The sequence below is a fragment of the Cricetulus griseus genome, chromosome 4, assembly GCF_003668045.3.
Source record: "Cricetulus griseus strain 17A/GY chromosome 4, alternate assembly CriGri-PICRH-1.0, whole genome shotgun sequence".
Classification (NCBI taxonomy): domain Eukaryota; kingdom Metazoa; phylum Chordata; class Mammalia; order Rodentia; family Cricetidae; genus Cricetulus; species Cricetulus griseus.
In genome coordinates this window covers 176,745,894-176,758,896 of record NC_048597.1, presented here as the reverse complement: position 1 = coordinate 176,758,896, position 13,003 = coordinate 176,745,894, and the positions used below count along the sequence as shown (strand labels likewise).

The 13,003-nt window shown below is 49.3% G+C and overlaps 1 protein-coding gene across 1 annotated transcript in view; it reads right to left on the bottom strand.

Annotated features, from left to right (window-relative positions):
- Positions 1-12,959, bottom strand: part of Igdcc3 (immunoglobulin superfamily DCC subclass member 3) — a 42,473-nt gene extending 29,514 nt beyond the window's left edge. Inside the window, exons 1-2 of the mRNA XM_027411410.2 lie at positions 12,845-12,959; positions 10,214-10,519 (exon numbers count right to left, since the gene is read on the bottom strand). Coding sequence (XP_027267211.1) covers positions 10,214-10,519; positions 12,845-12,959 — 421 coding nt within the window. The remainder of the gene's footprint in view (positions 1-10,213; positions 10,520-12,844) is intronic.
- Between the last annotated feature and the right edge of the window lie 44 nt (positions 12,960-13,003).

The window sequence follows — 13,003 nt, the reverse complement described above, 5'->3', positions numbered from 1 at the left end:
GGGTGTGAGCAGCTGGTTATGGGTGCTAGGAACCAAACTCAGGTCCTCTGCAGGAGCAGCAAACGCTCTTTATCTCTGAATCATCTTTCCAGGCCTAAAGACTCAGTTATTAAGTCTATAAAACCAAGTGTGGTAGAGCATGCTTGTAATCCTAGCACTAGGAAGACAAGGAAGACTGCCTTGAGGTCAAGGTCAGCCTGAGCTACATTGGAAGATGCTGTCTCAAAAAAAAAAAAAAAAAGAAAAGAAAAGAAAAGAAAAAAGAAAAACAATGGAGCTACATTCCTCTCAAGTATCTTCTGGTTTCTCTTGGAGACTGGGAAGACCACTCAGGTCCCAGTGGGCTGAGCATTTTAGGATCCTTTTCTGCAGTATACCCTTCGGGAAAGAGCTACAACTTGGTTCTCTCTCATGGTGGTCTGCCCCTCATCTGCCCCTCCTCTCGGTTTAGGTGGTCTGGTCTCCATCTGCCACCCTAAGTCCCCAGGGCCTCCTGATAGTCTCCACTCCCTCACATTCCAGTGGCCTTGGGGGCAGCAGCGAGACCAGAAAGTCCAGTTTCTGCCCATTATCAATTGCTAGCATCTCTCTGCAACCCAACACCAGCATTCCAGAGAGCAGCCTAGGGCTGCCCCAGCTCACAGTCAGGGTCAGTGTCCAGCTAGGAGGCAGCTAGCTTCTCAGATTCCCCCTGGCAAAGAGGGGCCTCTAGGGAGGCCCTTACTTGTGGGGGAGCCTGTGGAGCCCTTCTTTTGGGGTCCTTTTTGAACCTCTCTCTCTCTAACTCTCTACAGAGGCCATCTGGTCCCATAGCAGAGGGTTCCCTGGGAACACAGCAGATTAGAGAAATCACTATGGCAGAAGGTAGGAGAAATGTCAGGCCAGTAAATGAGGAAAGAAAGAAGGGGTGAAGAGAAGATAGGGAGAGCAGAGCAGAAGAAACTGGTCCTGTTATTAAGACAAACACACCAAAAGCTGCCTCAGAGGAAGGCAGAGGTGGGCAGTGAGTGGAAGTTCTGAGCAGCAACCAAGAGACCAAAGTGGTGGTGGGTGCAAGTCTCTACGCCAAACTCTCCTCTGCTGGAACCAGGCTATATTATGCCTAGGTTCAGTCTGCCCCTCTAGCCTTTTGTCTACCTTCTTAGCGTGGGATATCAGGTCCAGGAGCCCCTCCTTGTGAAGTGCACAAGCATTTCCCTTCCTGCTCTCTTTTTTTTTGTTTGTTTTTTGTTTTTTGAGACATGGTTTCTCTGTGTATCTCTGGAGCCTATCCTGGCACTCGCTCTAGAGACCAGGCTGGCCTCAAACTCACAGAAATCCGCCTGTCTCTGCCTCCCAGTGCTGGGATTAAAGGCGTGCACCACCAACGCTCGACTCCCCTTCCTGCTCTGAGAGCAGCAAATATCAGAGTTTTAGCAAGCCTTGGGACAGGGCTGCAAGCTCAGAAACGAGGGAGAGGTTGGGGAAACAGGGAGTCAGCACATGTCCATTGGCTCACTTAGGATGGCAGGCAGATTTGGGGACCCACCTATTGAATGAGAACTAGGAGCTAGATGACTGGGGAGCTATGGTCATGTCCACCGGCTTACAGTCTAAGTCCTCACCCTCCAAGCAATGACCGGTGGCTCACCTGCTTCCTTCGCACTTCAGTCCATTAGGACAGGAAACTATCAAGCCTTTATGGGGTCTGCAGCAGCTCTGCAGCCATAGCCAGGCTACGCTGCTCACACTAGGAGGGTGGAGAGATGAACCTAGCTGCCCACCCCCCCATGGCTACAGCTAGAGAAATTTAGGGTGTCATGGGTTAGCTGCACACAGAGCAGACACTTCTGATGGAATTACTCAGGACAACTTAAACAAAGACAGAAGGGAGCTGTTTGGTTTGCCATTCTAGGTACCTTACTGTTCCATTCACTTTTATTAAAGGGATGTAAAATAACCTTCAAGCTACTGTGTAAAAGTCTCTCTTCAACACACACACACACACACACACACACACACACACACACACACACACACACACACACACACAGCCTGTAGGGGCTCTGGAGAGGAAAGAGAAAGGCAATACAAGTAGGCCAGGAGTGAAAAAGTCCTTTCTCCCTAGGGGTGGGAAGGGGGCAGAGGGTTAAGGGGGGCTGGGGGCCTGTTTCATTTGCAGGCTGCAAATGCCTCTCCTATTCACGGGCCCACATTCCCAGCCCAGGCGCCTGGCCACTGACAATGCAGGGACAGGAACAGAGAAGATTTGCACATTGTGTTTAAGGGGCCAGCTGGCTGCCTGCGACAGTGGAGCCAAGGTGTGGGAACCAGAAGCACTCAACTTCCACACTCGAGTTCTGCGGGTGGGGTGAGGGGCAGCCCTGAGCCCTGCACAGAGCTGGAGGCCCTCCCTCCCATCAGGCCAAAGTGCCTGGGGCTGCAGGACCCATCCAGCCAGAGAGGAAGGTTCAAGGCAGGAGATCGAAGACCCTATAGGGAGAATCATGCAATTGAGTGTGAGTCACACCCCATCTGGTGGGGCAGTCAGAGCTTCAGCTCCTCAAGGGAAAAGCAGACACCCATGATCCTGCACCATGTGAACACAGTGTACGTTAGGCCCCATCTCCGTGCTCGTGCTCTCTGTTCCTTGGAATTATGTTATCAGCCTATCTGTCAATTTAAGAAGTGGAGAGAGAGAGAGAGAGAGAGAGAGAGAGAGAGAGAGAGAGAGAGAGAGAGGAGATCCGTACTTGGGGCCCAGAAGGCCACATGTTCATTTAGTTTTTACTAAGCTTCTCAGGCAGGGGATGTGAGAAATACAAAAAAAAAAAAAAAAAAAAAAAAAAAAAAAAAAAAAAAATTGAGAAGGCCCCCAGGAGCTTAAAATGTAGCTGAAGAGACAGATGGAGTGTGTAGCTATAAACCAGTTACTTAACAATGCAAGCAGCCATCACCCAGGGGAAAGGCTCTAATCTGAATGCCACAGACCACAATTGTTCCCACCATAGGAGAAGAAAAAGAAATGACTATAAGTAGATGACTAGGGAGGAACTGGATATGGGAAGAAGAGCAAGAATGGGCTGGGGAAAGTTCCAGCAAAGGCAGGTCTGTCCTGGGGACCTCACAGCAGAGATAGGCCTGGACCACACTCTCAATGACTTGTTTGTTCAGGCACACAGGACTCCTGGGTCCCAAAAGGGCCTTTCCATTCTCCTTCCCTTTCCTTTCATTTTCCTTTTTTAAAGATTTATTTGTTATGTATATAGTGTTCTGTCTTCATATATACCTGTAGGCCAGAAGTAGGTGCCAGATCTCATTACAGATGGTTGTGAACCACCATGTAGTTGCTGGGAATTGAACTCAGGACCTTTGGAAGAACAGCCAGTGCTCTTAACCTCTGAGCCATCTCTCCAGCCACTCCTTACCCTTCAAAGGGTCTCCAGAGTGCCAAATGATGGTCTACATGTGGGTTTAGCCTAGTCAGGAAAGTGCTTGCTTTGCAAGCATGAGGATCTGAATTCAATTCCCAGAACCTGCTTATAGAAAAACAAAACAAAACAAAACAAAAAAGAGACATTGGCCAGGTGGTGGTGACACTTGCCTTTAATCCCAGCACCCTGGAGGCAGAGGCAGGCAGATCTCTGTGAGTTCCAGGCCAGCCTGGTCTACAGAGAGAGTTCCAGGACAGGCCACAGAGCCACAGAGAAACCCTGTCTCAAAAACACCAACCACACAAACAAAAAATTAATTAATTAATCAATTAAAAGAAAGAAAAAACCAACCAAACAAAAAGAGACATCAGTTCTAGTGCTAGGGAGGTAGATACAGGCAGATCCCTGGAGCTCCCTGGCCAACCAAGTCTATTCCTAGTGCTCCAGGCTATGGAGAGACTCTGCCTTAATAAAATAAACTGCACTGTGTGTAGTGGGCCATGCCTTTAATTCCAACACTAGGGAAGCAGTGTTGGGAAGCAGAGGCAGGTGGATTTCTATAAGTTCAAGTCTAGTCTGGTGTATACAGTGAGTTCCAGACCAGTCAAGGACACACAGTGAGACTCTGTCTTAAAAAACAAAAGCAAAACAAACAAACAAAAACAAGGGGATGGCATCTACAGAATGACACCCAAGACTGTCCTTTGGCTTCAACACTCATATGCACACAAATGAACAGACACACATGTCACTTGTGAGGCAGGACTGGCACGTCAAAGGGGCTGCCCCTCACCCATTTGTCACATCATGAAAGGGGTGAACTTGCAGCAGGAAGTATGTCTATGTGTGGACATTCACCTACCAGTTGACACTTTAGCTGCAGTGCCTGCTTCCTGCCCTGACAGTAACCAGATACTTGCCCTTGGCTCTCCTCAGCTAGGCTGCCCTCTGAGGACAGCAGGAAAGCTTTAGTTTCACACACAGCCTGAACAATCAACTCTCAGGTGACAGAGGCCACAATACCAGGACCCATTTCCCCACCACCCATCCCCTCTCTCAGGGCCTTGTAAATACACTGAGCCTCCCACCAAGTGTAGCCCCCCCAGCAGCTCCTGCGCATACTTTTCCTGGCCCCACGTGACCACCAATCCTGGGAAAGGGGATCAGAAGCTGCCCCACCTGAGCTCTCTCACTGCTGAGAACGATTCTGCTCTCTGAAGCAGGAAGAGCAGCTCTGGTGAGGGCAGGGAACTAGAGTTGGCCTTCTCCCTCTTATGGTACCTACTGCTTTTCCTAGGAATCTGGTCTGATCTTGGTTTCGTTGTTGTTGTTTTGTTTTTTAAGACAGAGTCTCACTGTGCCTCCTTCCTTGGAACCATACTGGAGTCAGGGCTCAGAAAGGTAATAGCTCACATTGTGGTTTCATATCCACAGACAAGAGCACTCACTGCCTGTGGTCTGTGAGGAACTCGCCAGGCACATAATTCTAGAGAATCTGGGGCTCCAAGAGGTTAACTGATTTGCCCAAGGTCCCAAAGCCAGTGAGTAGCGGGGCCAAGGTCCAAGGCCACCCTGCCCAGGTCTGTTTGCTGTATCAGCCATATCTGAACTTACTGTTAGGACTGCCCAGCCTGCTTGGTAAGTGTGCATGTGGTATTAGTGGACAATGCCTCCCACTACCTAGGATGCTCATTGGGCTTTTCCTAGATGTCAAGCCCTTTATTCCACTACTTCAAAAAGTGTTCCCAAAGCCAGACAGAGGGGATCACAGCCTTTGCCCAGATGGAGGTGCAGTGGCTAAAGAGTATTAAGTAAAACTTGCTCAGGGATTCTGGTCAGTGATGGCAGAGCTGGTTCAAACCTACCAGCCTCTTCCTCTAAAGCCTTTGCTCTATAGACTTAACTAGGCCACCCACAGTTTCCTAAACTGTAGGTTATGATGTTAGATTATGACGGGAGACTGGGTGGCCACTCAGAGTCAGCTGTGGGTGGGCAGTATTGACTTTACCTGGACTCTCATTCAATGCAGAAATATGGGCCTTGTCTAGAAGTTTAGATTCAACATTGTATCTTAATCAAGATTCCCCACCCATTGGCAGGATGGGTTCATTTGGGCAATCCAGTACTTGATCATAGGGTGTTTCTTTTCCATTCCCTAAGAATCCTGGGACCAAGAATCAAGAGGCAGGATGGAAAGCGTCTACCAGAGAACAGAGAACTAGGAATAGATCCCTTCCGTTTCTCTACAACTTGAGCCTAAGCCATACTTGTAAAAAACAAAACAAAACAAAACCAAAAACAAACAACTTTTATTTTATGTACATGGGTGTTTTGCCTGCATGTATGTCTGTGCACATCACGTCTGTGCCTGGTGCCCAAGGAAGCCAGAAGAGAGCATTCGAGGGACTGGAGTTACTGATGGTTGTAAGGTGCCATGTGAGCACTGGGAATTGAACCTGGGACCTCTGAAAGAGCAACAGGTAGTCTTAACCACTGAGCCATCTCTCCAGCCCTAAAATCATCCCTTCTTGAAATAAACCAGGCACAAAAATCTCACTCAGCAAGAGGGAGTCAATTAATGCATTATCCCTCCAGAGAGATAGCAGAGAGTCAGTGGTAGTTAGGCTGGGAAGGGCTACAGCAGAACATGGAGCTCACAGATCATGGCCTGGTAGATTTCCATGGAGCTTTCTCTAGATGAAGTCCAACAAGTGAGAAAGCCCAGGCTGGGCGAGGATCAGGCAGCTGACTTCAGCCAGAGATTACATTTAAAGGTTTTTGTCTGTGAAGCTGACTTTAAACAGACATGGATGCCTGAGTGATTCCTGTTTGTCAGGCAGTTTAGGATGCAGTGGTCCATGTGACTTCCCTTCAAGGTAGGATGATATATATGCACGTGTCATGGGCCAGGAGACTCACCAAGGGAACAGGAACACCACATCAGCCAAGTCTCAGTTTCCTGGGCTGGAGAGATGGCTCAGGGGTTAAGAGCACTGGCTGCTCTTCCAAAGGACCCTAGTTCAATTCTCAGCACCCACATGACAGCTCACAACTGTCTGTAACTCCAACATCTGACACCCTCACACAGACATACATGCAGGCAAAATACGAATGCAAATAAAATAAAAATAAATTTAAAAAAGTCTCAGTTTCCAACTCTCACACTATTAGCCTGGGAGACAACAAGGCAGAGAGTCAGACTACAAGAATCATGAGATCACTTACATGTGAAACAAGCTTGTTCCTTAACTAGAACTAATAAATAAATAAATAAATAAATAAATAAATAAATAAATAATCCTGAGATCATGAATAGATTTTTTGTTTGTTTGTTTTTTTGAGATAGGGTTTCTCTGTGTAGCCCTGGCTGTCCTGGAACTAGCTCTTGTAGACCAGGCTGGCCTCGAACTCACAGAGATCTGCCTGCCTCTGCCTCCCAAGTGCTGGGATTAAAGGTGTACGCCACCAACGCCCATCTCGAGATTATGAATAGATCTTAAAACCCTGAGCTGCTGTATCCCCCCACCCCTGAAGTTCCTAGGACAGATCAGCCTGTAGCACAGCCCACCTTGGGAAGAATGTAGTTCAAGGACAGCATCTGGTGTGGACCAGTGGCCTCTGGCCTAGAGCTCTGATGCCCCAGCAGACCTGCCTGTGAGCAGGGCCAAGCACACCATCCCCATGGATCTCACAGGAGAAGCAAGGCCCTAGTGGCTCCTTATACTTTTTCATAAGGCGACCCTCCTGTGTCCCACAACGTCTGCAGTTCAGATCTCCAGGGCCAATATAAAAAGCTGGGCCTATGATCCCAGGGCCCGAAAGGTAGAAACAGCAGAATCCCAGGGAATTGCTGTCCAGTTGGTCTAGCTAAATCAGTGAAATCTGAGTTCAATGAGAAACACTATTTAAAAAAATAAGGTCAATAGTGACTAAGGAGGGCAACCAACATCAACTTCTGTTCTCCACACACATATGTACACTCCCTCATATGTGCACACACATGAACATGTACACACATACAACTCATACAATGGGACTGAGAGATAGAATGCTTAGTATGTTTAAGTTCCTGGGTTTGACTCACAGCATGAAAAAAGGAAAGAAAAACACATCTACCATTTTCTTCCCCTCTCATAACTCTTCTCTCTCCTTCTGAGGTTTTACCTCCCAGGATCCTTTGCTGGTTATTCAAAGACCCAACAGGCCTCTGTCTCTCTTCACTATAACAGGCCATGGCTTTGTGGAAGGACTCATGACCATAGCCCTTGTCATCACTGCCACCCAGACGACTGTGGGTGGTCCCTCTGGGAAGCTGTGGCGTTCTGGCAGTGGGACTTCCCAGAACATCATCCCTGTACCCACTGGCACTGCCAAGAATGTGGGCAAGGTCATCCAAGAGCTGAAGGAGATGCTCACTGCCATGGCCTTTCATGTTCCTACCCTCAGTGTGTCTGTTGAGAATCTGACATGCCACATGGAGGAAGCTGCCAGGTACGACGACGTAAAGAAGGTGGCAAAACAGGCTTTGGAGGGCTCACTAAAGGGCATCCTGGGCTACACTGAGGACCAAGTTGTCTCTTAAGTTTTTAACAATGCTGCCAACCCTTCCACCTTTGATGCTGGGGCTGGCATTGTTCTCAATGACAACTCTGTAAAGCTCATTTCCTGTTATGACAATGAATATGGCTACAGCAACAGGGTGGTGAGTGGCTTACATGGCCTCCAAGAAGTAAGAAGCCTTGGACCATCTACCCTGAAAAAAACAGTGAGGAAGAGAGAGGCCCTCAGCCTCTAAGGAGTCCCTGTCCCAACTCAGCCCTGGAACACTTGTATCTCCCTTCACAATTGCCATTCCAGCCCCACAGGAGAAGGGGAGAGGCTTAGGGAGCATTACTCTCTTGAACACTATCAATAAAGTTCATTGCACCTACCAGAATCAATAAAGTAAAATAAAACAGACCATGGAGGTAGGCAGCATATTCCTGGGAAGTTCCTTCTGCCCTCCTTCCTCCCATCCCCTCCATTCACACACCCGGCCATCTGCTCAGAGGCTGTACCAGTCTCTCTTGCCTGGTGGAGAGGGCCAGGGCCAGGGGTGGCTGAGCCAGAAGTGATTCCCATCTCAAAGTCCAGGGCTGCTTCCCAGCAAGCTCCATATGGGGGCCTGGATCAGCCTTCCTCAGAACAAAGGGGCATCTTCAGCCCAGCACGAGGGCTCCTGCCTGGAACAATTCATCACTCACCAGCCCGTTCACAGTCACAGTGCAAATGTCCTTTGAGCCAGGAAGGAACTTGTCAGCCTTCACAGGGAAGGAGGCAGCATGCCATAGGAGTTAAGTGGGAGGGTATAGAGTTCAGGTTGCCCAGGCTGCAGCCTGGCTCTTCTGCCTCCCAGAATGTCACTACTGAATCCCACCCTCCTCCAGGCCAGATTTCTCATCTCCAAAGGGGGAATGTTAGTGAATGTCTTCCTCAGTTGTGACAGTTCAGTGGAATAAGTTACATAAAGCATTTTGGGTGCTCAGCGTGCAGCAAGTACTAAATAAATGCTGGCTAGCATTATTACCAAGTCAAAGCAGCGGTTTTAAGGAACAGCTGCTTCCCTGAAGTACAGAGATTTAGGATGTAGAACACTGTTCACTCAACTCTTGCCATTTCTCAAGAGGAGTGTCTTTCTTTCTTTCTTTCTTTCTTTCTTTCTTTCTTTTTTTCCTCCCTCCCTTCCTTCCTTTTTCTCCTCTTCCTCCAATAAGCCTCCTCTCTTTCCTTCTTCATTTTTTTTCTTTTTTTTTTTTTTTGTGACAGGGTTTCTCTGTCCTGGAACTCAGAGATCCATCTGTCTCTGGCTTCTGAGTGCTGGGATTAAAGGCATACACCACCACTACCTGGCAAACTCTTCTCTTTTTAACATTTATTTATTGTTTGTTTGTGTATGTGCTCAAGTGGGGCATGCATGGGGGGTGGGGAGCAGAGGTCAACCTCAGGTATCTTCCTCAGCAACAGTGTCCCCCTTGTTTTTTGAGACAGGGTCCCTCATTGGCTCCTAGGACTTGCCAATTCAGCTGAGGTGGCTGGACAGTGAGCTTCAGGGATCCTCCTGTCTCCACTTCCCAACACTAGAATGTAGAATGCTGCTCCCACACTCGGGTTTTTACAAGGTCTCTGGGGACCAAACTCAGGCCCTCATGCTTATGCAGCAAGTACTTCCCAACTCAACTGTTTCCCCAGCAGCACCTACCATATGTTTTTGTTGTTGTTGTTTTGTTTTTAAAGGAATTGTTGACAGGTTTGAGATGTCTATTACTGGCATCGTGAAATCTTATCCTACTCCAAATGTTTCCAAAAATTAACCTATAACTAAAAACTTCATGTTGTTAAAATGAGTCTTCAAAAATCTAAAGTGCCCTCACAAAATAAGGCAAGTTTCTCTATGTTTAAACACCAGAGCACATACAATGGACCAGGATGCTTGTGGTATGGCATGCGGGTGTAAAGGATGCCCATGGTACAGCACATATGTGAAAACCATGATAAGCAGAATGAAGACATGGATGAGGCCCTGCCTCCAGCCTATGAATCTTTGAGTACATTCTTGTCAGTTCACATTCCAGTCACTAAAAAGAGCACACGACATAACTTTGCCATGCAAGTCACCACTGTGCCACCTATCAACTGATCCAAGCTAGAAAATTTGTTCTTCTGAGCTTCACAAAATGGGCCTCTTCCACATTCTCATGATATTGACTGACCCCAGTCACCACTCTGGTTAATGTAAAAGGAAAAAAGGGACATTTACTTACTTGCAGCCTGGATACGAGCCTTCCGACTGACCAGCAGCCCAAAGCGGTTCTGAGCCACACATTCATAGTCACCCTCGTCTGAAGGGCCACCTCCCTGCTCCAGCCTGAAGTGGTGGATCAGCAAGGACCCATTGGCCAGCAGCGTGGAGTGGGTGCCCTCAGGCATCTCTGCTCCGTTCTTCCTCCAGGAGACTTGCACTGGAGGGGTCCCCTCTACTTTGCAGCCCAGCACTATGGGCTGTCCAGGGACAGCAATATCGTCATTTGGCTCCACAGCAAATGCCAGTTCAGCAGAGTGGCCCAGACCTGCATCAGGAAGGAAAGGAGGTGTTAGCACGGAATGTACATATAGCCAGGAAGGATTCCATACAGAGAGATTTCAAGTTCCATGGTTCTGTGTACCCATCACAACCCTTTGGTGCATCTGTAGACTTAATAGGAATTCCTATTAAACACAGAACTACTATGTCTTACAGAATGCCATCCTGTGCAGTATTTTACTTAACTCCAACCACAGCAGAAAAGTGAATGCCATTTGTACCACTCCTTTCATAGATAAGAAAACTGAAACTTGGAGATGTTAGGTGACTTGCCCAGGGCCTCACAATTGGAATTGGTCATTACAAATCTGAGTCTTGGAGGGCTGGAGAGATGGCCCAGTGACTAAAAGCACTGGCTTCTCTTCCAGAGGACTCAGATTTGATTTCCTTCACCCACATGAGGACACAACAGCCATCTGCATCCAGTCCTGGGGTTCTAATGCCCTCTTCTGGCCTCCATGTGAACCAAGTACCAAAGAGATGCACAGACATGCATGCAAGCAAAACACCCCCACATATAAAATAAACTAAAATTTAAAAAAAATCAGAGTCTCAGCTGGGCAGTGATGGTAGCCCTTGCCTTTAATCCCAGCACTCAGGAGGCAGAGGCAGGCACATCTCTGAGTTTGAGGCCAGCCTGGCCTATAAAGTGAGTTCCATGTCAGTCAGGGCTACACACAGAAACCCTGCCTCAAAACACCAAACCAAACCAAACCAAACCTAAAAAGTGATGTGAGATAGTAATAAATCAGGTTTCCATTTGCTGGCAAACTGTCAGAGACCTGGTCCAATGCCTGGTTGGGAGCAGCAGGTATGAGCCCAGCACTCAGGGTACAGGCTAGGCTGTGTATGGCCTATGTTGTACCTCTTACTCCAGGCTCTGGGTGTTGGTCCTTTGACTTTTGTTACGTGGAGAAATTGGAAATAGTAAACATTAATTTAGATTTCCTAAATTTAGCAGGAAGTGTGTGTGTGTGTGTGTGTGTGTGTGTGTGTGTGTGTGTGTGTGTGTGTGTGTGTGTGATGGTGTCCAGGAGTGAATCAGGGACCAGGTAAGAGAAATAAGCACTAATATCCCACGGGTGACAGCCAGTCTCTCCAGCAAGCAATTTACCAGATCGGTTATGACTTCCCTTCAAGAGGAATGAGTCCTCCTCGTCTAAAAGGTCAGACACAAAGTCCCCTCCTCACATGTTTGGGGCCTTGTGATCCTGGACCTTGGGTTCTCCCTCATAGACCCAAGTCCTTCACTGCTGAGCCGGCCCTAGTGGGTAAGGGCGGGGGTGGGGTGGGGTGGGGTGGTGCAGATGGTTTGTCTAGGCATTGCCTCCATTCTAGGATAAGGACAGTTTAAGACATTTGACGCTTGCACTCGTTCAGATCCCTCGAATCCTCCACACACCCTAAGTTTGAGCCACTTCCACCTCCACCTCCAAGCCAGCCCCGGCTGAAGCCATAGGGGATAAAGTTTCTCCTGGGTGCAGATGCAATATTTTGGTTTTTGAGAAAGAAAAGAGAGTAGTTCAAATGTGTGTCTGCAAATGATTTGAGAAAGAGGAGGACCTAGATCCACACCCTTTTGGGGGTGAAATGAATTTTTTTCAGCCACCGAGGAAGCTACGGGTGGCCCCTCAAACCAAGGACAGAGACTCCTAGAGAGCTCCCTCGGGGAAGGGCGGGGCACTGGGCAGGCACTTGCCCTAGACGACATCGCCTCTCCTCAGGCTCTTGGCAGGGTCGCCCTCTCAACCCACCGGGAATCTTTCTTCCCCTTTCCTAGTATACCCCCGGACCCAGTCCCAGCTCTAATCACTGCTGGGGGGTGGGGTGGGAATGATGTCTTCTCAGCTCCGTGCAGGCGCGCCCCCATCCCCGGATCCCGATCTGTCGCTTCCAGCTTCAGTCGCCTTGGGCTACTCAGAGTCCCCCAGCCCAGCTCTGCGCACCCTAGCTCGCCCTCCTTGGTTGTGACTCGTCCGCTCATTTTCCTGTGGCTTGTTTCCTTTGGTCCCCAACGCCAGCCTGCCTCCCCAACTCCCGCTTTGCCGCGCTCCTAGCTCCTCCGTCCAAAATCAGGGTCCAGCCCCGAACTTAACCCTAGTCCCCAAGACCCGGGGAACCGATCCCCGACCCCTCTCCCGGGATTCTGCCCCCCTCAGTCTTTCCAACCACAGGTAGCCTTGCCAGAGTGGCTCTCCCTGTGCCCGCAGAGCGCTGTCCCGCCAGGTCTCTCCAGCACGCGCTCCTAGCGCAGGTCCGCGCGGTGTCCGGGGGTCCGCCCCTCTCGCCTGGGTTCTGAGCCCCGGCTCACCCCGGCTTGGCGCAGGCAGCGGCAACAGTAGCAGCAGCGGCAGCAACGGCGGCAGGAGCCGGGGCCGGCGCAGCTCGGGCGGGCGGCGCGGAGACGCGGTGCGCGGCGCAGCCATGGGGCTCTCGGTCCGCTGGGCTCGGCGACGCGCGGCGGTACCCG